Consider the following 25,925-nt stretch of genomic DNA (forward strand, 5'->3'; position numbering starts at 1 on the left):
ATAATATATATAGGAGTGTGGAAGATTAATTACAGATAGTAAATATGGGTGGTTAAATAGAGGAAAAGGCTGGTATCTTCCAAGGTATATTGTAAAATATTTAATACGCTTTCTCTAAACAAAACTTAAGTGTCATTGCATTATAAGCTAAATGTGATTAATACAGTGCAAATGACTAACAAAACAGTAAGCAATATATTAAATTAATACTAAAAGTTGTATATATAAAAGTTGTCAAATTAAGATATAATTGTGGGAAGGAAGGAAGGAAAGGTTTCATATTTTAAAAATAATGTAAAGTTTGAATTGCTTCCTTACAGAGGACTCTTCATCACTTTCCATGATCGAGGACGTATAGAAACGTTATTTAAAGCATGGCCTGAAACTAATATAAAGGTAGGTATCTCTTAGATGCATGTATGTGCAGGTTTAGAATCATGTTTGTAGGTTACTGGTATAAGCAATAGTGTTGGGTTTTGCTTTGATATAGGAATATCCCATTCAAATTCCATTAATCTAGTACCATGTCTCAGAGAAAGCAAGCTGGCACTTTTTCTAACATGGTAGGGTTTTTAATAAATAATAAAAGTACCTTTATTCAATTTCGATCTGATATAGTAAAATGCCTTGAGGTTTATTTAAAATAGTTTTAGCCTGCTTTTTTTCTTCAAAAGCACTACAAAGAATAACTTTAAAGGTTGAAGTTAAAATTGTTATGCGAAAAGTCTTTGGGGATTTTTAAAAATTCCAACATACTGTATATGAAAGAATAAAAATATTCATGTGTTATAATATTTTAGCATAGGACACACATTTTGAGGTTATTTATATATTGGAACATATATTGGACACATATTGGGAGAAGTGGGATATTACAGCGTTCAATTAAATAAGTTACATAAAACTTACTTCACAGCTCTTAAAATCCTGCCAGTATAGCCTACTTAGCTTTTTCTATAAATATGTTTGCTAAGCAATAGTGTGTTTATTAAATTTATATTTCTAAGAGAATGCAATGTTTTTTTCCTTTTGACTTTTATGAAATAGAAAGTTAATATGATTAAATCCACATTTCATGTGAGAACAGCATTGTCAGTTTATTAAAGGTTTCCTTTTGATTCAGTGAGCTCTGAATGGGAGCCCTGAAATTATTTGGATACTTGGTATGCATCATCTCTACAGTGGAATGTATAATCTGCAGATCTTGGCTGCCCTTTCAGGTATATGTGCTATCTATAAAGGCATGCAGGGTTGGTAGAGCAGGTGGTTTGCCAGTTGATGCTGCACCATTGCCAGATCCTTCCCTGTTGTGTCAATTGGGGAATAGCTGTGACAATAACCGATGGGTCTTACCCCTCTCACCAGCTTACAGATATTTTCTTTTGGGGCCAGAACAGAAATATGTAATCATTGTGGAATGTATCATTGAATACCTGTTTCTTAAGCAACAATGGTTGCATTCTCAAAGGATTAGCACAGGAAAAACAAGAAACAGATTGTTTTTGTTTATAAATGTTGAAACTGCAGTGAAAAACACCTGGCGCAGAAGCTTCAGGTAGCTGAGATTCTTTCCCTTAAGAACTTTGGACGTGCTAATTCTGGTAGATAACAGCTGATTTGGCAGGATGATTCATGAATATGATTTATCTGTGTTTTATGCAGTTTTCTTATTTGTACTATTCTACACATATTTTTAAAGCGACTGTGGGGAAACTATATTGAAAGAGATTCCTAGGGTCTTCTTATCTGCACATCATTTGACTATGTATGTCTTCAGCATCTCCTCCATCATATTGCTTTTTTCCTTGTTTACTTATATGATTATATTCTGCTTACTATTCAGGTGGCTAATATTCAGTAAATGTGAATTGTAAAAAATAAAATAAACCCAGTGGTAATTGTAATTACCTTTAAAAGCCTGGCAAAAGGCATGTGCCTTGACATCTTCCAAAATGGAGATGTTTGCAGTTCCACGGACCAGGAATATTGCGGGAGAAGACCTTCTTTCGTCTGTGAGATAGATGAGTTATAGATTGCAGGATCTCTTTAGAAGGGCCTCTCCTGCAGATCAATATACCCATACTATTAGGATGGCCCTTCCCTTAGACAATGGGGATATAAGCCACTTAGGATTTCAGAGGCCTATACCAGTACATCAAATTGTGCCTAAAATCTGACATACTAACACCAAGTTCCCTGTACTTTGTACTTATTAGCAGCCTAATGACAATATTTTAAACCAGTTGCAATTCCCAGTCATTTCTCAGCATGCATTATATTCTAGTGTGCTTAGCTGATCAATAATATAAACAAATCCAACAATATAAAAGAATCGACACAACCTCAAAAATGATAAACATGGCAATAAAAAAAGAAAAAAGTCTTAGAAATAATGTGATTACTAGAACAGCTCCAAAAATTGTAACCATGTTAATTGAACATTTTCTTCTTTTCCAAGACCAATTCAGATATTGAGCACAGTACGTTGCTGGGATGAAGGTGTAGATTAGAATAAAGCGTAGTGTTATATAATAATTCTTTTAGTCAACTCTCATTCTCCCTCTCAATCTATAATTCTTGATATCATGATAAATTCCAAATTCTGTAGATATAGCAAAAACAACTTGGATATATTTAATACATATTGTTAATGTTTTGTAGAGTCTTCTTAACAAACCCTGTGTTTTTCCCCCTAGTACTATAGTCTCAAGCAAAATGCTTTGTAATTGTAATTGCACAGCCATCTTGTTTTCTTTCTTTTTGCCTCAACCCTTGCTGCCAATCCTAATTTCCAGGAAATCCTGCTGGTTGGGAGGCTATATCAAAGAGAGCCTTTGCCCCAGCTGTTTTTCTTCTTTTGACCCACTGCTTCAACTGAGCAGTCATTCTACTAGGGGTTTTCTCACCCTCCAGCCATCCATATTCCATCCCTATCTGGATTGCTTTCTCAAGGTTTACTAAATAAAAGGACAAAGAAGGCTTTACTAGGTAAAAGAAAACATCTCCTTCAGAGTTCAACATTTTTTGGACATTTCTGAAAACAGGAGTGCCTGTGCAGGATTCCTTTTCTGTAAATATGAAAAGCAATGGGGGATGATCTATGGGTAGATGCCAATTCGAGGACATGAAATTATTAATATAGAATTGTTAAGGGGGGCTTACATGAGAGAGGAAGGAAGAATGAAGGGGCTGGCTGGACCCATTGCCCAGGATGTGTCCCTGAGACAAATGTGACAATTGGGCTGATAAAGGCTCCCTACGCCTAATTGGTTGATAATCAATAGCATCTTGTCAGAAATTAAATCCTTGAGCTGTAAATAGCACAGTATCATTACTCAGAGTGGGAAATGTACATCACAAACCATGAATCATTACTCAGAGGAGTTAAAGCAATGTGTTAAACAGTTATGTTTTTAGTGCAAATGTTCAGGATGATGGTACTGGGCTATTCACGCTCAATCACATAGATTGTTTTAGTAACAGGATTGCTAATTTTCTTCCTCTTTGCATCACAGAAAAATGTTGCAGTTTTTAAATAATGAATTAATTAGAGCATCTATTAAAAATAAATGGTTAGCCAGAACTCTCCAATGAATTCGGTAATAGAAACTGCAGATGGAAGTTATTGTCTTAAAGCACACATTGTACCAGAGAGTTACATTTTATTTGCTTTATCTAAACCCTTAAGGAAGAAAATTATACCCATTGGTATATTTTCTTTTATCAAAAATATATTTTATATTTGTGATAATATTGACAAATTTTAAAAAATATATAACGTTTGCCCATTTCTTTCACTATCTTGTATTCTCTGAAAAATGTGCTCTGGGAGAATAGGCAACTCTGTGGAATAGCAGGAGGGAAAGGGAAATTGTTTTTAAAAATGCCTTGTTTCCTTTTATTAGTAGGATTAGACCCACTATCCATTCTGGAAATAAAAGAGCCTCATTAAAGGGAATGCTCAATTCGTTTGTCATGTGTTGTTTCTCATGTGGTGATTGAATTGGCTTAGCCCATATAATTGATTGACCAAAAAATTATTTATTTAAATAATGGCCTTAAAGAAAATGCAGTATTTTATTTTATTATTTTATTTTATTATTTTATTTTATTTATTCATTCATTCATTGTAGTTATTTAGAAAATAATAATAGCATGACAGAGCTTAAAACTGATCATAACAAAGAATTCAGGATACCTTTGCAGATTTATAACGCTTACCATACTTTTCCACAGGCGATTGTGGTGACTGACGGAGAACGTATTCTTGGCCTTGGAGACCTAGGTTGTTATGGAATGGGCATCCCGGTGGGTAAACTAGCACTTTACACAGTGTGTGGAGGAGTAAAGCCCCAGGAGTGTCTGCCCATTATGCTCGATGTGGGAACTGACAATGAGGTAACTGTTTTTTCATGCTGATGTCAGTCTTTGACATATTTCAAGAGAGAAACAGGCAAAACTGTGCAGTAATATTTGCCAAATCATTAATAAAAGGTACAATGTGTTTAACATTTTCCCCAGAAAAAAATATTTTTCAGCAATAACTCAGAGGTATAATTTGTTAATACCTAGTATTTATCCCAGTTTCATTCCTGCCTGTAAACACGGAGACTTTTGCTTCAACAAGGATCATACTATCATGAATAGTGCAGTTGGCACAAAAGTTAGAAAGGAAGATCAATGCAACTTTGAACAAGGTAGTGACTCCTAGGTGATAGAGCATAATGATAGCCGACCTAGGCTTTATTCTTTGCACGATTTTCTTACAATAGTGCAATGTTTGTTACTTGAATAAGTAGGAACTGGGTTCTATTTATTCTGGCATGGAATAAGAGACCATGTTCACATCTCATGCACATGCTGGATATCAATATTGCAGTCCTTTCTCTAGTTCTCTTCATATAGAATTGAGTCCTATAGGGAAAGAATATTAGGTGCAACATCACTACTTGTATTGCTGATATATTCATCCCAAGAAGACATACTGTCTGAGATTTTAAAACTGAAACTGAAGTTGATTTTCCTTTTTACACTAATGAACTGAACCTGAAAATCAGGAAATAGTCCAGATTCTTCAACGCATATCAAGATAGGCAGGATGCAGTCTCATGAAATATATGGTAGACAGCAAGCCATCCATTTATAATAAAAACAGACATATTAACACTGAGGTTCTATTTAATCACAAGTATTCTGTATTGTTTTAGGGTTATTTGAAATGAGCTTCAATATTAATTGCGTAAGGAGAATGTGCTAGAAAAGGAAGACGATGAAATATTGGCAAAATCTACAGTGAAGAAATTAAAAAAAAGATTTAGTAAACCCTGCTGTCAATTGAAGTTTAAAAAGATCCTTAGAAACTAAATCTGTTAGGTGAACTCGTTAGGTGAATTACTTGATGGAAACTTTCTGTTGTTGTTAAATGCTGTTTTTAATGAAAAAAAATGGAATGCTGGTTTAAATGCCAACCAGAACTTCCAGCACCTGACAGATCTGTTTAGTTTAGTTCTTAGTCAAAGAGCTATTTACTCTGAGGCTGTGTCTGTACAGCATTTTCACACAGTTTAGAACAACCTGTTGTTCATTAGCCGACACAAAAAATTCCTTGCAGAAGGATTTCCCCTCCCTGAAGGTTGGAAATACTTTGAAATGCTTGCTTTCAGTGGTAGACTATATAAGAAGCATAATTTATTTTCCTCCAAGTTCCATCTCATTTTGATTCATAAATTATGAGCCAAATTGGAAAAATGGCCACCTGCCTACCCCCACGTTTCCCTTTTTAACTTCAAGATTTCAAATATTGAAGACCAGCTGTAGTTCTTGAAATGTGAGTTTATTCTAAAGTTCTATGGTTTCCATATAAATGTGTCTTTTAAAAACTTGGATCTCAGAGAGAATTCTGAATCTATTCTTCTTACATCCCAAGGAGACTGGAGGAAAAAAGAAAAATTAGAGAACAAAACCACAAGGACCAGATAGTTTTTTAAGATAAACCACTTGTGGAAAAGGAATAAGCCTCTCAGATTAATTTTGGGAGGGTTTCTTGATTAAGGACAAATGTTGCAAATACATACTGTACTGTACAGTTTGTCAATTAGAGCTGCCTCTATTTGTTTAGCTTGAGAAAAAATTGAATATCAGAAGAAGTCAAATGGGAGGATTTTGTTATAACAAACTATTTTCTTCCTAAGGAATAATAATAAATAGAGTATTAGCTAGTGCCTTGCTTTAGATAATTGTGTTATAGTATCCTACCCAAATTGATACTCCCCTTCCCTATATATTAGGATAAAAATACCAGAAAAATTGGCATACTGAATACAGAATTCTAGGAGTATTGTAGTCATCCCATTCAGCATTAGATTGAAAGAAGCTGCATATCAATCTATTTGGTTCTCTTTCTTTTTTGAAAATGAATAAGGAATACTGTAGATATTTTCACATGCAGATAATTCAATCATATGCCCATTTATTTACACAGCAAATTTAATTCAAAAAGTATGCATGCAAAAATATATATAATGTTGAATTATGTTAACCTCTGTCTTGGAACTCTTGAAAATGTAGCTAACCATGATTAGAACTGAAAATACAGAATTGTATTACTGTATAAAATTCCATCTCTGTATTTTAGCTGGAGTGAAATAGTGTTATTAGATTGCTATCAAATAGCAAGTTGAAATGCCAAAAAGGGAAGTTTATTAAAAGTTTCAGTTTGATGAGGCAGCTATCTGGACAAAACCTATGCATTTCATCTAGAATGGAGTTGATAAAACTACGCCCATTGTTTCTTGGTTCTGGGTGATTATGATAGTCTTGATTTAGGAGTCTAGATCCACTAAGGAGGTAGCATATTTACATCAAAAGGGCTTATATGTAATCCTTGAGTTACAACCATACATTTAGTGACAGTTCAAAGTTACAGTGGCATTGAAAAAGTGACTTATGACTTTAACAACTGTTACAGCATCCCCATGATCACATGATCAAAATTCAGACACTTGGCAACTGGCTCATATTTATGATGATTGCACTGTCCCTGGGTCATGGATAAGCCAGATTCAGTTTACAGCCATGTTAACTAAGCTATCAACTGCATTGATTCACTTAACTGTGGGAAGAAAGGTCATAAAATGTGGCAAAATGTACTTAACAACTGTCTCACATAGCATCAGAAATTTTGGGCTATATTGTGCTTATAAGTAAAGGATGTTAGCCTCCTATTCTTCCCTGATGTCTCCCTATGACAACACTCAGCATCCTTATCAGTATTTATCAGTTCTGCTGATTTACCATTCTTGTTCATATCCCTGATATTTTTCTTTTCAAATCCCTCTCTCCAGAATCAACCTTCTTGAAAATGTGCCACTCTTGAAAAGTCTTGTGCCACTCATATAGTTGGTACTTGATGAGATTAATAACTCCAGATAATTAATTAATTTATCCCTCCCTCCCTCCCTTCCTTCCTTCCTTCCTTCCTTCCTTCCTTCCTTCCTTCCTTCCTTCCTTCCTTCCTTCCTTCCTTCCAATATATTATTTAACGTTGAACATTTCATCTTTGGAGCATATGATACCAATTTAACATCAGTACATAAAAATGATCCAAATACATCATTTTACAAAAAAAATCAAATTATATAAAATTATCACAAATATAAGAGTTATGAATGAACTAAGCAGAATAGCACATGGATACATCATTCAATATGCCATTTGGAATGTGTTTTATTAAATATTTGTGTGGTAGGGAAGTCAAGAGTTTAAATGCTTTTGTGCCGTTTCCTTTTTCTTTTTTAAAGGCATCATTCATTTTTTTCTTCGATGATTATATCTGTTATTATTTTATTTATACTACATTAAGTTGATCAACTACATCCAGATGGTCACACACTGTTTTGCTTTTTAAAATGCCTTAAGTCTGACAGATGTGATATGTTTGTAAAGAATACTTTTCTAACTTTCTTTGTATTTTGAGACTTCCATCTTGATTGTCATGATTTTATATCTCTGCATATGACTGAAACACCACATTCTTAAAATGAAGTATTGGTTCAGATTTGGATAGGCATGTCTGCCATTTTGCAAGAATCAGCAAATTTTTAGGTAGGCCTCTTTCTCCACTTAAATATAATACTTTAGGAAACGAATGAAACATTTGCAGTCGTTTTATACCAAGGATCCTTTAAAATGATAAACAGCAGAAAGCTGCTGTATATGAGATTTCTCTGGAACTTTTCCATGTACAGATGCCATGTTTTAGAAGATGAGAAACAGGAATCTTTCACAGAGGTTTTTTTTAAAAAAGAACCAGATATTTACAGCTGGTTTTTTTTTAAAGCTGGTCAATTTGTCCCTGTAGTTATCGTATAAAATGTCTTCATTTTCTTTTTATTATAAACTATCTCATTCTTCTTTCACCCTGTTAACCATTCTGAGAATTTGTAGCAAATTAAAATTATGATATCATATAAAAATACCTTGGGTAAAAAGATGATGATGTATTGTATAAGTATCATCTTCATTCCTAATATCCAACATTTATTAAAAAACAGTTAAGTTTGTTTTAATTGCTCTAATTTAGTTAAAGATCTATTAAAATAGAAAAAATAGAATACTAGCATATAGTACACTTCAAATTAAACCACACTGGGCTTTGACAAAGTGATGAGAGCCTACTTTAAATGTGTTACTGTAGCTTAAGGAAATAATAATAATATGGATATTATTTTTAATATAAACACTTTGTAGAATACTATAACCATTTCTTTAGTTACTGGCACGTCTAGTATGTCTAGTCACATTTTTGGACTAGTTTTACTCAGTCCTGATGGCTTTTTGAACATTGCAAGTGGATTAGCCAGGAAAGAAAGTTGGCAAGAACATAAATAGTAATATATACATTAATATTTCATGCATTAAATAAATGAAAAAGTATTCTATTACCAGCAGCAGCAACTTAGAAGGTTTCAAGAATTTCAACACAATGGCACAGAGTGGGACAGTGTGATATTATACCTTTGCTATCATTTTACCTAGATCAATTTTTCCTTTAACATTTTGGCTAAAACCTTTCAGAAGCAAAATACCTTGGGATAGGAATGGTTTAGCCATAGTTCCTACCATTATTCTGGACTGCCTCGGTACAGAGTGCTCTTGTGAATTGCCTGATTGTGGAGTGATTGGGGGTTATATAGGCATTTGACTATGTCTGCACTTCCATCTGGAGTTTCCTTGGAATAATTTCAAATTTAATCAGTGAAGGAGAAACATCAAATAGGCCTCCCCATGTTGAGGCTTTCCTGCTCTTGGCGTCCTTCAGGACTTTTGCTTTTGCTACTCCTTCCAGAAGAAAAATGGATTCTTTGGCCAAGTTGTCTAGATGTTGCATTAAAATATAAAATACGTATTTCACATGTAAACCATTACTTGTAATGTAGCAGCCTAAAGATGTACAATCCATTCTATCCCCTTACTTTTCTCCTTGTACAGATCTGTTCTGTAGTAGCATGTATTTATTTATACACATGCCAGAAGAGTGACAAATTTGGTAAGAGATTCCTGACTCTCAGTTGCATTGGCTAAGTTATGTTGATGCTGTTTGTTATTACACTGAAAATGTTTAGCTGACATATTTCATTTGATGATAACTTGGCAGCTGGCAGTTTTCAATAAACTAAACATTTTTGGTTTGAAATTAAACATTCTTTTCCTGGCAATTAATAATATTTACAACTACAGGGCACTAAATGGCTATATTTCTTCTTCTTCCTCCTCTTCCTCTCCTCCTCCTCCTCCTCCTCCTCGCTTTGGGGCACCAGAGTGTTCAAAGCTTCGTGGTAAATTTAGATTCAATAACCTGAATACATCTCAATTCCATGTTAAGTCCACTCTAACAACCAGCCTTTTTATGAGCAGAAATGCAGTGCTGAAAACAGTATTTGACCGAGTTCTGTTTGGATGGTTTTGTTTTTAAAAAGGCATCAAGGTTTGTTTTAGGAAGCCATAGCTTTTAACTGCTGTAAATCTAATATAAAGTAATATGCACTGTTTCTGAAGCATAGGATGGGAGAAAAAAAGAGAAACTGCATTACTGCATGATAAAGTCTAAAAGTAACACATTTTACTGGTTTGAAGCACTATTAGCCAAACTGTCAAAAATCATGGCAAAGATTCATGTTTTTAGATATCACGCAGTCCTATCTTCTTTACAGCAAAACTACCATGTGATAATGATTATGGCTATTTAACTGCTTCCTTCATTTTCATGTGCTTTTTGAACAGGACTCCTTGCAGAATGTTTTAAAGAGCTGTATAAAACAAGAGTGCTACATAATTTATTTTTGGTACACGTAGTCCTCAAGTTATGACCCTAATGGACTCTTAGACTTAAGAATCTTAAGTCATGACAGTTGTAAAATTAACGATCTCTTAAAATAAAATGGCTGTTTTTCTTGAAAAGTAATCAACAGAATTGCAACCTTTTTTGTGGCACTTATTAAGTGAATGAAGAAGTCACAAACCACTGGGTTTGCTTAATGACAAAACAAACCAGTGGTTTGCTATGGGCCCAGTTTGCCAAAAACTGGAAGAAAATGCCCAGTTTTGGCAACACCAGTGTAAGATGCAATTGCATGACTGTAAGACGCTACAAACAGCTATAATTGTGGTTGGTTGCCAATCACCTGAAGTGTGTTAGTGTAATGGGTGTGTGTGTGCTTGTGTACTCGGGTATTTTGGAAAAACAACAATAGTACTTACATTGATTCTATAGGCCTTTTCAATAAATACTTAAAGGCACTGTTATAAATTAAAATCAAGTACTAGCTAGCGAGAGTCTCAGTTAGACTGTATGCTGACCACTCTACAATCATGTATCTATTTGTTGCAAGGCTATTTAGAATTTGGGTATTAAAATTAATGAAACTTGTGTTTATTCTCAACTAAACGTTTAAACTTTTAGCATCCAAAATTACAGTTGTTTGATCTTTAGACTAAATTAGTATGTTTCCTAAATGCTGTAGTTGTGAAGGCTTATGACGATTGGCTTTCAAGGTTTTCTTCTGTTTTTCACTGGTATCATTATTTTCCACTTACACATTAACAAAAACAGCTAGAAAGGTTGTATGCATGTAAAAGGAGCTGATATTCTGAGTTTTATTTTTAAGCAGTAGTAGAGAAAATGTTTGCAGTGAGTCCACCTTGTATAGAGGGCAAAATAAGAACATAGGTGAAAATTCATTTTCCCATGTTTAACTTAACCTACAGAACTTCTTACTATTGTCTTTCTATACCCTATTGTCTTTCTCCCATTTAACTAGGTTTTCTCCCAGAGCATCTTCTTTCATAGTTCTTAATCAAGAAAGCTGGGTGTTCCATAGGATAACAAATGGATGTTTAAATCTTTCCTTCCCTTTGAATAGTTCTGAAAAATCTGTCCAAAAATTTCATTCTTAGCTTTCCAATTTGATGTGGACTTGAGATGTCAGCTTCTACCTGATACAGTTGCTTGGCTTATTTCCCTGCTACCTGATATCAAGGGTTTTTTTTTTTTTGGTAGAAGGAATTCACACTTTTCTCTGCTTGGAGGAATCACAAATTTGGAAAAGTTTAGGTTTTCCTGACTCACTTCAAATCATTGCAGATCTTGTCACTATGTAAGCTGTAGAGGGATATTTCTTATGGGGGGAGGCAGCGGCAATGGAGTAGATTTAGAATGTCTATCTCTGAAGATTCTGCATTGAAATTCTACTTAAGACTTCCGGTTGTCGGCTTCGGTGACAGCAGGGATTCGCCTTCCCTGCAATCCCTGCTGTGCTAGCCGCCTTGGTGCCTCCGATCCTGACGGATTTGGAGGCTAAGGCTGCCCTGTTGGGGCAGCTGAAGATAGGGGGGATCCGGACGGGGTGAGGGGCGTCGCAACCCCCCAGCCGGCAATAACCCCCTTCTCTCAAGACGGTGCAGCGGTGGTCTTTTATGGCCACCATAAAGAAGCCGGCAATTGGATAAAGAATGCGCAGGAGGGAGAAGGAGTTTTTTTTTTAAGAAAGTTTTTTCTTGGTCGAACTGGGACCTTAAGGATATATTTAACACCTGGGAAAGTAATGACTTGGAAGCTATAATGTTCCCGATTGATGTTTTCAGCTGCGAAGAAAAGTGACGAAAAGGGGAAGTCACTCTCCCTCCCTTATGGAATTAACAAATGGACAAGGGAAACCAGCCTTTTGATAGAAGGTAAAACCTAAACTCCTTTGTTATAAGTGGGAAGGGAGAGGCTTGGGAAAACAAATCTTTACTCTAAGACTTTGCTGGAGGAGATGCCTTGAAGATAAAGAGAATTGAAATTAATTCTAAGAAAGATTGAAAGCACAGATTGGACGTCTCTGCTTTCCCTAATTTGACTTCACTCCTAGAAGAGAAACTGTAAAAAAAAGAAGCTTGTACTCTGCCTGGACTGTTTGATGACTTTGGGACTTTTGGGAACTGTTTTAAGCTTGGAAATAACTGATTGGCTTAATAATAAGAAGAGGATACAGAAAGAGAAGAAGAAACAGTTCAAAATGGCTCTATCTCTTGATGAATTAAAAAAACAATATCTAAAAATAAAGAAAGAAGGCAAAGATGTTATGGGAGAAGCCCTTTGTTTTCTAGATATGGCGCTTGTCATGTGTCAGCAAATTAAACAACAGCTGGAAGAAGCCGAGGAAGAAGAAGCCATTTTTAATGAACTAAACGGTGTGACTAAGAAAGAAAGGAGAAAGAGAGGAGCGAAAAGGAAGGACTTAAGAAATAAAAAATGTTTATGAAAGAGAAAAAGAAGATGCAAAAACAACAGAATGCTAGAAAGCAAAAGGAAAGAGGAATGCAACAGAAAGGGGAAATCAAGAAGGCAGAGGTTTGGAGAGGAGGGGGTAAAAAGTTTAGGCGGGCTAAGAAGGAAAGGGAAAAGGGGGAAAAAAGTTACAAAGGTATAAGACAAGATGGAGAAAAGGAAACTTTTTTCAGGGATAATATATGGGATTTTTTTTTAAAAAAAAGGGGGATTCTGCAAAGTACACATGAGTATTGTAATAGTGGTATTTGTATTATAAGTAGATAATCAGAACTTTTTAAGATCTAATAAAAGACTAAAATATCAAGGTATAACTTTAAAAGGTTTAATAATGAATGATAATAAGTTTTAATAAAATACTAAAGGGAATGTTTAAAATATTAGTTTGAATATAGAGTTTAATGGATTAATGTGTTGATTGTTATGGATTTATTACTGTAGTATTGGTTTTTGAAATAGTAGAATGTACTAAGCAGAATCTGATTGGGATTTAGGTGTTATTTTAAATTTTAACTTAGGGGAATGATAGAAAGGCATCATACTCCGATTAGTGATTCCAGGGGAAACTATTCTTTCTTAAATTGGAAATGAGACAGATGTAAATGGAGAAATGGACAAAAGATAAAAATATTTTTTTTAAAAGCAAGATTAAATATATAAAACAGAATTAAGATGAGGCAAAAGTGGAGAGGAGTTATATAATAGATATAGAATGGTAAATAAGATGGGTAATGGTATATAAGAAGAGCGTGAATTCAATTGAGTCCATACAAAAAGAGGTAATCTGGGGCCAAGTTACTTTCTAGAAGAAAGTTTTATGTTTTTATGTCTATGTTTTATGTGTGTGTGTTTAATTAAGAATTAAATAATAAAATCTCGGAGGAAGACTAGATGAGAATAATTATAAACAAGCCAGAGGAAAATATAAAGTTGATGACTGGATAGCAGATAAATCAGAAAGGAAATATGATTGAATAATGATTAAAGAGAAACAATGTGGAATTTGGTAAAGGGAATTTATGTGTTTATATGGAAATGGGATAAATTATAAGTACGTGATATAAAGCAATATGTTACCTGCCTTGTAAGGATCTACAATGGAAAGAGGTTTTATGTTTTTAATGTTTAATGATGTTTTGTTTTGTTTGTTTGTTTGTAAAATCAATAAAACTTGTTTTAAAAAAAAGAAATTCTACTTAAATGGTGGGAAAAACTCATTTAAGGAGTATGAGATAAATAAGGAAACGTAAGACTCTTGTTACTTCTGGCACCAGATCAGATATCAGAATTCTATGGGGGATTTATTGAAACCATGAAATATCACTAGATACTTTAAACTCTGAAATAACAGAACACTTTTATTTTTGAGAAGTAAGAACAATTTGACAAGACTTGGTTGTATTATTACAGTTTTGATTTACTGAACAGCCTAACTGCATGTTTCTGTTCAAAGCTCATCATGTATTTTTAGTTTTTCATCTTCAGATAAAGACTGAATCTGAAATAGTAGCTGCTAGTGAGCTTTAGCTCTTCATATTAGACAAGTTAGCTGTTCATATTAGACAAGTAAATGTATTAGAGATAAGATAAAGAAGATTTGCAAATGAAAACCTGAGCTAGATATTTTGCACTACTGGTATTTACTACTGTTGTTACTAGTTTTAGTTCCACTATGGAATTTTGCAAAGAACAGGGAGTGTATTATTTGGGCCTATGTAGGGTCTATTTAAGATTTTACTTAAGGGAGAGAAGAAATATGTTTTTTAAATAATAATGTCTGATATATTACTTTAGAGAAGGTTTTGAAAAGGACAATCAAGATCATTGACACTTGTGAAAAAAATTATTCTCAAAAGAAATTGTGATCATAAAGTTCAAAAGAAAGTTTGGTTTTAATTATGCTGAATTTTTTCCAACATTTGAAAACTATTGGAAAAGTGATATAACTAATGAGTGAAAATTCAGCACACTTAAAACTGCTCTGGTCATAAGAGACCTCTGAGGAGTGGAATTATTTAATGAATCCCACAAACAAAATAAAATTGGCTAATGAAAAGTGGCATATTCTTCCATCAAGTGGGTTTCTTGGAAGAAAATAGTAGTGTTTGAGTCAGAGAAACATTATACTGTTGCTTGTCTGTGACTGGAGGATCTCAGACGTTGAAAATACTAACTGTGTCCCCAACCAGATAGAAGATTCTGCCTCTTCCTGCACCACTAGCCTCAAGCATGTACTGGACAGAACATGCCTTATTCTGAAGTTGCTCTTTCAGTAAAAAAAATTATTTGGAAGAATCTAGTTGAAGCCAACAAAGAAACTGTAAATTCATTTCTGTACCAATGTGGCTGTGGCGCTAATGCTCCAAGGCCCAGTGTGTGGTTGATGGATGCCTCCTGAGTACCAAACCAGTCTTTTCAAGTTCAGGTTGCTTAAATCTAGGGCTAAAGCAAGGTACATTTAAAAAAAGACACATTTACCTTTTTCCTTTGGTAATAAAAGTTATGTGTCCTTTGAGGTGAGCTAGACTCCTAATGACTTCATGGACATGGATGTGTAACTTTCTTGGCAGCCATACCAAGGTGATTTGCTTTCTGGAGTATTTTTGACTTCCTGTTCAACCTAAAGAGTCCTGAGATTTTCTGATAGTCTTTCATCAAAGCACTAACCGGGCTTGACAAGGTCAGCTAAGTGCTGCCACCTCCTGAGGCTTCTCTGCAATAGCTACCTTATACTCCTGAACTGTAATTGTACAGTTTCTGGAACCCTGTTTATTAAGTTAGCTGAATTGCAAAAGTTTGAAAAGTAAATAGTATTTTAAGTGACTTTAACGTAAATGTTCTCTATAGATCAAGGGAGGTGTTGTTAAGCCAGCAATTCACATTTAAATTTTTAGCACGAAACATTTCTAGACTGATTTATTATTTTCAGTTGCAGATTTCTGTATTACATAGTCATTAACTCATTTCTCTTCTGCTTTGCTCCATATACTTCTCATTATTTCTGTGTACAGGAGATGCTTTTAGATTTGGCCTGCTTCTTGAAATACATGGCCAATACTACCAACTAAGAATGATCCCAATTTTGAGTAATCTATCCTAGAACTAATTAATCATGAGAAAATGTCCTTGATTTAAAAACAGTGATGCTCTATTTCCTCCATTGGCAGATGAAAATGGAGGTTAAAGCTTATTATTCTGAAGCTTGAGTGCGCTTGTTAAAATGGCAAAAAGCCATGCCTCAAACCACATAAATACAAGAAGGGTTTGAGATCACTAAAACTTTGAGCTTATCATTGCATATTGTTTGGGGCTTCTTCAGTTTACAAATTGTCTATGAAGTACTCTACACATTATCTATAGCAGGGGTGTCAAACTCAAAGCCCGCAGGCAGAATCTGACCTGTGGGGTGCTTAAATCTGGCCCATGGGACCAGCCTGGAAATAGCAAAGGACCAGCTTGCGGTGCGTCTGGCAGCCAAAATGAGGTGTGGTGGGGGGCATACGTGGCCCCCATGCACCCTGCTTTTGGCCTGGATGCACCGTTTTGGCCAGCAGAATGCTGCAGGAAGCGTCTGTTCTGTCTCTCCCCCCTCCCCCTGCTGGCCCACAGAGGATAACTACAATGCTGCTCTGGCCCTCAAAGAATTCCAGTTTGACATTCCTGATCTACATTCTCTGGTGTGATTTAACTCTGATTCAGAAAAAAATGGATGGTATTCTATCTGGTAATTCCAACAAAAGAGAAAATATAACTTTAATGCTTGTAAATGACAATTTTTGAATAATGGGTCCTAGTTTCACATCAGCAGCCATCTATTGCTACTTCAGTACATGTATAGTTACTGTATATAGATGTTGAAAGTATTGGATATTCTTAATTATTCATTTGTTAAGCATTTTATCATTTAATAGGTTTATATCCACTTTTTCTGTATAGCTCAAACACACAGTGCTCCCTCCTCATATTTCTTCATAACAACCACACCAGAATGACTGTTAGAAGTATGAAGTAGTTCAGTTGTAGTACTAAATCATGTTTTGCACTGATGAAATTGAGCTTTGAGACTGTGGTTTGGATTGAAAAATATTCTTGGTATAGAGTATCCATTGTTTGACCTGTTTTTCTAGATCTATCAAATAGTTTATGTACATTATGGACTCAGGATGGCAGTCCATGTTTGTTATAAGTCTTCCTTATGTCATTTGTCAAACTGGCTGTCTAAAGTTGCCATTGCATTTTATTTCATCAATATTATATGGGAGAAACTAATTTGAGGACCAAAGCTAACAAAGGACTCCAAACCAGAATGGTTAATTACGATAAAAATGCACTGACCACTTCTCCAAATGAGAGATGAATGGTTCTCAGTCCACCGCTATATTAGGACATGTGTCATAGAGCAGTGGCCCCCAACCTTTTTTGTGCCGCGGCCCGGTACCAGCATCACAAAATCATCCATGGCCCGGTACTGGCATTACAAAATCATCCGCGGCCCGGTACCGGCATCAGCACGCATGCCAAGGCGAGCCGAGCGACCAGCCAGCCAGCCATCTCCCGGTTCTCCCCGCCACCTTCAACTCCTCCTTTGTACCTGTATCGATGGGCTTCGCAACGGCTTCGGGACGGTCGCTTGGCTCGCCTTGCCATGCGTGCTGAAAGAATCCTCGTGCCTTGGTTTTGTTCGAAGCCGCCGCCCCCCCTTGATGAAACTAGGATTCTTTCAGCACCCAAACGCCGCTTTCTACCCGGAAAAGCTCACCAGAAGCACTTTTTCATCAAAACAAGATGGCGGTGCCCAGCAAACCGGCGGCCTGGTAGAAATTGTTCCACGGACCGGTACCGGTCCAGGGACCGGTGGTTGGGGACCCCTGTCATAGAGTTTGCAATAGATGCCTCTCATCATTATTAAAGGTTTTTCTGATATCTGCAATGAAAGTACCTTGTAAGAGTTTTTCCTTGAATGTCAGATTGCATGCCTTCTAGTTCAAGTATTGGTCTGAGAAGGCACTACATCTAAGGTCCTTTAGATGAGGGGTCTCCAACCTTGGCAACATTAAGACTTGTGGACTTCAACTCCCAGAATTCTGGGAGTTGAAGGTCACAAGTCTTAAAGTTGCCAAGGTTGGAGACCTCTGCTTTAGATGTTGCTGAACGTCTGCTAATCTAGCAATATCCATCTCTGATCCATATACAAAGTCTTTGTGAGTATTTTACAAGATCATAACATACCCAGTTCAGCAGGATATTTTTAAAGAAAAATAAGTGCAGATAATCTCTAGATGAAGTGTGCTGAAATATTTGTTTAATGAAGGTAATGAAAAATGACAGTATATGGCTCATGTTGTAGAACAAATGGTGTTTCATTTGCTGAAACAATAATATGAACCAACTGTGATTCCTTATAGTTGATTATAGTTTCAGATCCAAATTATTATTGCTTCTTAGGTGGACCAGGAGCGTTTCTAATTTCTATTGAAGCTTCATTATTATCATCATTCCTTCTGTAAAAAACTGATACTGAGGTTCAGGATATTTTTGGAAATAATGTGTTATATGGTAAAACCAGCTGTTAGCTGGAGACAAGTTAGTTAATTAAGTGCCTTCAGATTTGATTCTGATTGCATAAACCAGGGGTGTCAAACTTGTGGCCCGCAAGTGTCATGTGCTGGCCACACCCACCCCCATTTTAGCAAAGGGGAAAAGAGTTGCAATATGTCATGTGACGGCAATGTGTCATTGCGAGTTTGACATTCTTGGTATAGACCAATGTTTATTGTTCAGCTGGTCTCCAGTAATAATTTGTAGTTCTCTGAAGGGCATTCAACCATTTCATCCGTTGTTGTTCTCTCCTGCTTCCTTGATTCTTTCTAAATATAACTTTTATTCTATCCATCATTCACTTGCATCACATTTCTAAAGTATGCTAAGTTTCTGTTTTCTGATCATTACCTCAACAAAGCAGCTAGTCTCTCTTGGCATGTCCATCTTTACAATGGGTTCAGTATGAAGGGCATGTTAGTCTAGTTTCTAGTCAAACCTGAAATTCAATTTTATTTGGGGTTTATGCTGCATTTTACTGTCTCATCCCATTGATTTTTTCAAGGAATCTAAGGACAATACTTAGGGCCAATTTTGAATAAGAACTGGAAAATAAAAATGATTCTGTGCTGTCTTTTAGCAAGATATGGATTACGTATGTGTATCCCACAAAGAGGTTTCCTGAAATTGGAAGACGGTATTTAATTCTGTTGTAATTGGTAGCTTAGACTTTAATAATAGTAGAATGGTCAAAACCATATCTTCCTCCTGAAATATATTTTGTGGAACACTCTGAAATATAAAAATTATCTTTGGTTTGATGTGGTCAGGGATTCATTTATTCATTTCTGTTTATTTTTGCGTTGGATATTGCATGTATTTGGATTTGAAAATTATAAGGTATAATTTCATCCATGAAATTAAAAGCTAACATTTAGTCTCAAAAAGTTTATAATATCTACTCTATAAAAGCATCATGTTTTCCTTCTCACAAGAAATGTTTAGTTATGTAATATGATTTTAGAAATGTATGAATTGAAATTTTTTTCAGGAATAAATGACTTTAAAAAAGTTATATAGAATGTTATCTGCAATTTTAAAGAGTTTACTTTTTACTTTAAAATCCTACCAACTCACTGTGTGGATTATTGATTATTGGAAACTATGCAGAGGTATAAATATTGCTTTCTTGGCAACATGCAGAAGTGATTTGCCAATTTCTCTCTTTATTTCCCTATCTATTTATTTCTTGATAGTTTGTCATACTTATACTACTCAGGTTTGACCATCTCTAATCAATCTCAGACCAATCACCATTCGTATTTATTTTCCAAATCTACTGATACCATATGTACATATTAGTTTTATGTTTCTTTAACTCACATAACATATCAAAGGAATTATAGTTAATGAACATACTAAAATAGACATTTAAAATCTTAAAACTTACTTAAAATAAATAAAATAAACATTAGTGGCTAAGGCATAACAGGCTAGAAACCAGGAGACTGTGAGTTCTAGTCTTACCTCAGGCATGAAAGCCAGTTGGGTGACTTTGGGCCGTATCTTCTCTCTCAGCCTAAGATACATTATATGATTTTTGTCAAAAATAGGAGGAAAATGTGTTAGGTATGTTTGCTGACTTGAATTATTTAAAAAAATAATAAAGGAGGGATTAAAAAATCTATTTTTTAAAAAAGATTTTCCATCATTTTTCTATCTCATAATTCCCTGGAAGACTGAACAATTTTTCCAATTACAATTTGTAAGTATACACATACAATATATTTGGATTCGGGTGCCCCAAATGCTAACAATTGTATTTATTTTCTTTCTTTTCTTTTGAACAGGAGTTGATAAATGATCCTTTGTACATAGGTCTGAAACACAAACGAATCCGAGGCCAGGCTTATGACGATCTTCTGGATGAGTTTATGGAAGCTGCAGTTTCCCGGTAATTGGTTATAGTTCTGCATTTGGTACCACTGGGTGTTTTAGGAATTTATTGACAGCTGGAAAAACAACTTAACTTAGAAGCTAAGATGCATACTTTTTACAGGCTTATAAATACAGATTGTACTTGTAGCTCCTTGGTTTATAATGTTGAGTTGTTGTGAATGGATTTACTTTTTCACAAGAGTAAGAAGAAGTTGGGGAACCTCTCCCTATATTAGGAAATCTTTCTTTTTATCTGTTTTAAAAGTTATTTTAAATTTAAGAATCAAAGTTTATTCTTATTTATTTTATTTATTTATTAGATTTGTTTGCTTCCCATCTTGCTTTGAGGTGACTCTGGGTGGCTTACAACAGTAAAATGTAGCTGACTTGCATTTACAACTAGTTGCAGCAGTAACATTGAATATATTTTTTTAACCATTGCTTGATCAAGTGAAGTGCAGTCCTGGCTTATTTTTTTTAGTTGCTTACAGACATATACCTCATATAGTTCCAAGTTAAATAAAAAAATTCAGAACAATGGTTTTGCTTACCAGGTCATTAGAATATTGTTAAAACTTGTTGGTAGCATATTTATTTGGCACTGTCTTTTTCTTTGGCAAAGAAATATATTAGGAAGAAACCAGATAATTGTGACATTAATTAGAAATTATAAAAGAATGTTGGGCCACACTGAAACTTTAATAGGAAAATTTAAGTCTAGTATTCTTAATTTAATCAATTCTTGGCCTATGATTAATTCTTAATTGCCATCGAGCCCATCTATAGTTGTTTATTTATAGAAATTCTTTTGCAAGTTTTTCCAGTGTTTATAATCATTGCTAGAAAGAATCTATATTGTTGTCTGTTTGCAAATTAGCGAACCCATCTAGAATGGGGTGAAATGATGTCAGGCTAGGAGTTCAGGAAAGAACTTTATACCAGGGATGGAATTCTACCAGTTTGGACCGGTTCTATAGACTGGTTCTAATGAATCTGTACAGTTCGGAGAGTCGGCAAATTGTGACCCTGGCTAGCCCTGCCCCTCTCCACCCACCCCTCCCCTCCCTGCCCATGCCCGACATGTTGCATGCATGCCTGGCATAGCTGACTGCGTCACTCCTTAAGGTATTTCTTTTTCTTCCCCTCCTGATGATCAGCTGTTCTGATTATCCACCATGCTGTCTTACTGCTTCACCCAGGAGGCTTCCCTGAGGCCCAGGAGGTAAAAATGGGCGTGCAGGGGGTGGGTGGGGGCTGTGCCCCCCCCGCTTTGGTTTTTGCCTTCCTGGGCCCCAGGGAAGTTTCCTGGGAGCAAAAACGCCCCCCCAGAAGGCTTCCCTGAGGCCCAGGAGGCAAAAAATAAATGGGGGGGAGGATGCTTAAAAAAAAGAAAAGTTAAGCCACGCCCACCCAGTCATATGGCCATGCCCACTTAGCCACGTCCACCTAGCCATGTCCCACCTTGCCATGCCCACAGAACCGGTTGTTAAAAAATATGAATCCCACTCCTGCTTTATACCTGATAAAACTAAGGAGTAGATACAGAACAGTGAAGTAGAAACCTCTGTACCTTTTATCTATCTGCTATGCTTGGGGTTTGTTTTGGAAAGTTATATGTTTTTCAGCTTCCAAAAGTTTTTTGTTTTTTCTCATTAAAATATTAAAAATGTGTGGTACAGTTACTTCATGACAAGTCTTATTTACAAGGAGACTTGAAAATTTAGAAACTAAATAATAAAGTGATGTTTGTTTCATAGTTAGGACAAAAGAAGTTGCTAGATTTCTAAGAATAGAGTATTTTACACAATAGCAGTTGGGGCTCGCTTGTGGATTGAGCATAGATGAGGCATATAAAATTGGTTTTCCATTATTAGAATTATCATAGGTTACATCTTTTTTTTTCTTGGAAAAATACATTTTGGTTCCATGTGTTATTTTAAGCTCTTATGTATCCTTTAGTAGCAGAGAAAAGCCTTTATTATATAAAGATGACAAGGCGCATACATGACAATTTGCAAAATGGCTAGCAGAGCAAGAAAGGGTACAGAACATACAGTATTTCCTTATACTGTATGTCTAGGATCCCCAAGCTATGCAATTTATGATAAACATCCAGACAAATCAGATTAGTCTTCTAAAAAAATAAGGTTTAAATTTGCTTTGTCCAAGTGTGTGCTACAAATAGTTTGTGCTTTTTTTTCTGTTTTAACATTTTGGTGTGTTTATGAGTTAACAAAACCACAAGAACTGAGGTATGGTGGCCTTTGTTTTACTTAATTGACTGTGTAACTCAGGGATAAGCAAATTTACTTCATGCATGAATTCTTTTGTTAGAATTTAAGGTCTACCTAGCAGAATTAGAATTTCAAGCTTAGTTGAAAAAACATGGGGAACAGATGTAAAATCACAATTAAATGGTGGGTGGGGGCAATGAATTACAACCTGGAACAATACTGTGTGGGATGATCTGCCTAGATGTTAACTTAGGGATTAATTTTAAATACTAGAACTTAGCGACACGATTCTGAATTTTGTTTCTGTATATCAACAAATTAATTTAGCAAAGAAAAACTTACTTTGCACTTACTAAATAAACACATGTTGAAAAGCTTTGCTAATCTACAGTCAGATTCCAGTTGATGGTTTCTTTGTTCCTAGGAGTTTGCTGCAGTAGGAGCTTGAGAATGGGTTGGCGAAATAAAGGCTATTCTGCAGATTGGTTGAAATATTGACTATGTGGAATTTAAAGAAATTTACTAGATTATTGTTTATTGCGCACATTAGTGCAAGTAAACATAGAGAGAATTTCAGATTGCCAAATAATTGGGGGAAAGTATGTGTCTATCTCTCTCCCTCCCTCCCTTCCTCCTGCCCTCTCTGTCTCTTTCTCTGTCTCTGTCTCTCTCTCTCTCTTTCTCTCTCTGTCTCTCTCTTTTTACACACACACACACACACTACCCCACCTCCCGCTCATATGCAGCAGATACCCGATAATCAGCTAGCTGTCGGGAGGCGCACACACATGCGCAGTGCATCTCTTCCGGGTGATGGCTCGCGTACTGGCAGAAATGGCTCTGCGTGCCACTTCCAGCTTGTGTACCATAGGTTTTCCATCAAGGCCATAGGGTAAGAATCACTCAAGAATCACTGAAGAATCACTCAGTGGGAGAACAAGATCCTGTTGGACTTCCAGATTCAGATGTACAGGCAATAATTGGCAAATGAACCAGACATTATGGTAGTAAAAAAGGATCAGAAGACAGTATATTCTTTGGTGATAGATGTAGCAATGCCAGGTGAGAGCAATATCAGGAAGATGTATGAGAAACTGGAGAAGAACCAGGGCCTGAAGGAGGAACTAGAGAAGACATGGAAAGACAATGCCGAAGTGGCCTCAGTGATGGTAAGGAGCACTTGGTGCTGTGATTCCTAATCTGGGAGGGAAACTCCCGCCATTCCCAGGAACAACATCGGAGCTCTCTGCCCAGAAGAGTGCAGTGCTAGGAACAACTAAGATTACTGTGCAGAACCCTAAAAGTCCCAAGCTTCTGGCAGAAGACTGAAGATTGAGGAAGACACATACCACCAATAGGGATGAGAAGAGATTTTTAATTTTTTAAAATAAAATATTCAACTCAATCCACCTGGCAGTTCTTAGAGCGATGGCAAGTTTTCCCTAAGACCATTTGATTGATTTATTCTCTAGCACTAGTCAGCATCTGTATTGTTTCTAATACTTTAAAAAAATCTACCATCAGTCCCTGCTTCTGCACTTCTAATCAGTATGATTTATACACACCTGTAAAGAAGGTTAAACTTGAAATACTGTAAAATGCATTATAAAATAATTATACCTGCTACATTTTACACATGTAATACTCATTTAACACCCATAATGCAACTAACTGCTTAGAAAGCCTAGATATTGTATCCAGTTAGTAGCCCAGTTTACTATTTCACTCAAGAGACCAATTTTGAACCAGTCGATCAACAGGATTGGGCTTGCTGCCCTCCCTCTGTGCTTCTATATTTTTTAATCAAATAGGCATTCAGCCAGAAGATGCAAAGAGCAGTTATATATGCAATTAATCAATCAATCATTTTTTTTTATTAAGGCCTGCCTTTCTTATAAGGGCTCAAGGCAACATACACCCTTCTACTTCTATTTTTCTCCATAACAAAAGATCTGGGAAAGGCTGGACTGAGAGATAGTCAGTGAATAATTGGCTCACATCCACCCAGCTTCCTACACAGTTTGGGATCATTATGTATTAGGGGTCCTAAATCAAAAGGAAAGTTTAATTTAAGCCAACCCCAATTCCTCCTTAAATATTTTAACATAGGGAAGTTGAGGGAAAGTAAGGAAAGAGATTGGCAAGACACATGGCTGTAAGCAGTATGACCATTCTGAACTCAGCCTAAACTCAGTTTCAAGCCTTCATCTTATTCAGGCAGATGCTTGAATGAATAACAGAGTTGTAAGGGACGTTTGAGGTGTCTAGTCCAACCCACTGCTCCAGCAGGAAACCTACACCATTTCAGACAATGGATTGTCCAATCTCTTCTTAAAAACCTTCAGTGAAGAAGCATCCACAACTACTGTTTTTTTTTAATAGATCCATTTGATCCCTGCAAGCAGCTTTTTCATTGGAAAGATTCCCTGCAAAGCTAAGCTCGCTTACTCAGATCTGTCTTTTAATGACTCAGAACTTATTTCTGACTGAATATGTAGAGTCCTATAATCTCAAAAGGCATAATCAAGCTGAGGTTTCAATATTCCTATTTCAGATTTCAAGTGGGTTTGAAGTGCTTCAGCAAACTCTAATTACCATGGAACCCTAATTCTGACCATAACTCTTTATAATTCAAAGTGAATGCTACACTCTGAATTGAATAGAGAGCGATGATTCAACCTGAATAGGAACTCAAGAGCATTCAAATCCATACAGAGTTTTTTTTTAAATGTCTCATAAATTTTTGTAAGGTAAATAATAAAAACCACTCAAATTCTCATTGCTAGTGTGAATTTGAAGTGTGAGTGTGAGTCTTGGCAAAAGCTAATTTGTATCTTATGAAATTGATACAATATTTAATGTTTAAAATTGTCTTTAAAATGGTTAGGATATAAAACGAAGAATTTGCTTCAGCAGTTGGAAGTGCTATTTTATTTGCTGTGTTTTTCATTGGACCCACCTAATGAAAAGTAAAACCATTGCTATATAGGTAGTCCTCGGCTTACAGCAGTTCATTTAGTGACTGTTCAAAGTTACGACAGCACTGAGAAAAGTGACTTATGACCATTTTCCAAACAACCATTGCAGCCTCCCCATGATCACATGATTTACATTTGGATGCTTGGCAACTGGTTTATATTTATGACGGTTGCAATGTCTCAAGGTCATGGGATGCCCTTTTGCGACCTTCTGAAAAGCAAGGTCAATGGGGAAACCAGATTCACTTAGCAACCATGTTACTAATGAGCAACTGCAGTGATTCACTTAACAACTTTGGCAAGAAAAATTGTAAAATGGTTAAAACTTACTTAACAAATTTCTCACTTAACAACAAATTCTAGACTCAATTGTGGTCGTAAGTCAAGGACTGGTGTTATTTCTCACAA

General features: G+C 35.7%; 1 protein-coding gene across 2 annotated transcripts in view; it reads left to right on the plus strand.

Moving 5' to 3' along the window:
• The window catches only part of ME1 (malic enzyme 1), a 103,507-nt gene that overhangs the window by 40,728 nt on the left and 36,854 nt on the right, over positions 1-25,925 (plus strand). For both annotated transcript variants that reach the window (XM_026726776.2, XM_087914821.1), the window contains 3 exons: positions 321-396; positions 4,237-4,398; positions 20,218-20,321. In XM_026726776.2, the coding sequence (XP_026582561.1) occupies positions 321-396; positions 4,237-4,398; positions 20,218-20,321 (342 nt within the window). The remainder of the gene's footprint in view (positions 1-320; positions 397-4,236; positions 4,399-20,217; positions 20,322-25,925) is intronic.

This window comes from Pseudonaja textilis, chromosome 1 (genome assembly GCF_049901715.1).
Source record: "Pseudonaja textilis isolate UNSWEBS1 chromosome 1, rPseTex1.2, whole genome shotgun sequence".
Classification (NCBI taxonomy): domain Eukaryota; kingdom Metazoa; phylum Chordata; class Lepidosauria; order Squamata; family Elapidae; genus Pseudonaja; species Pseudonaja textilis.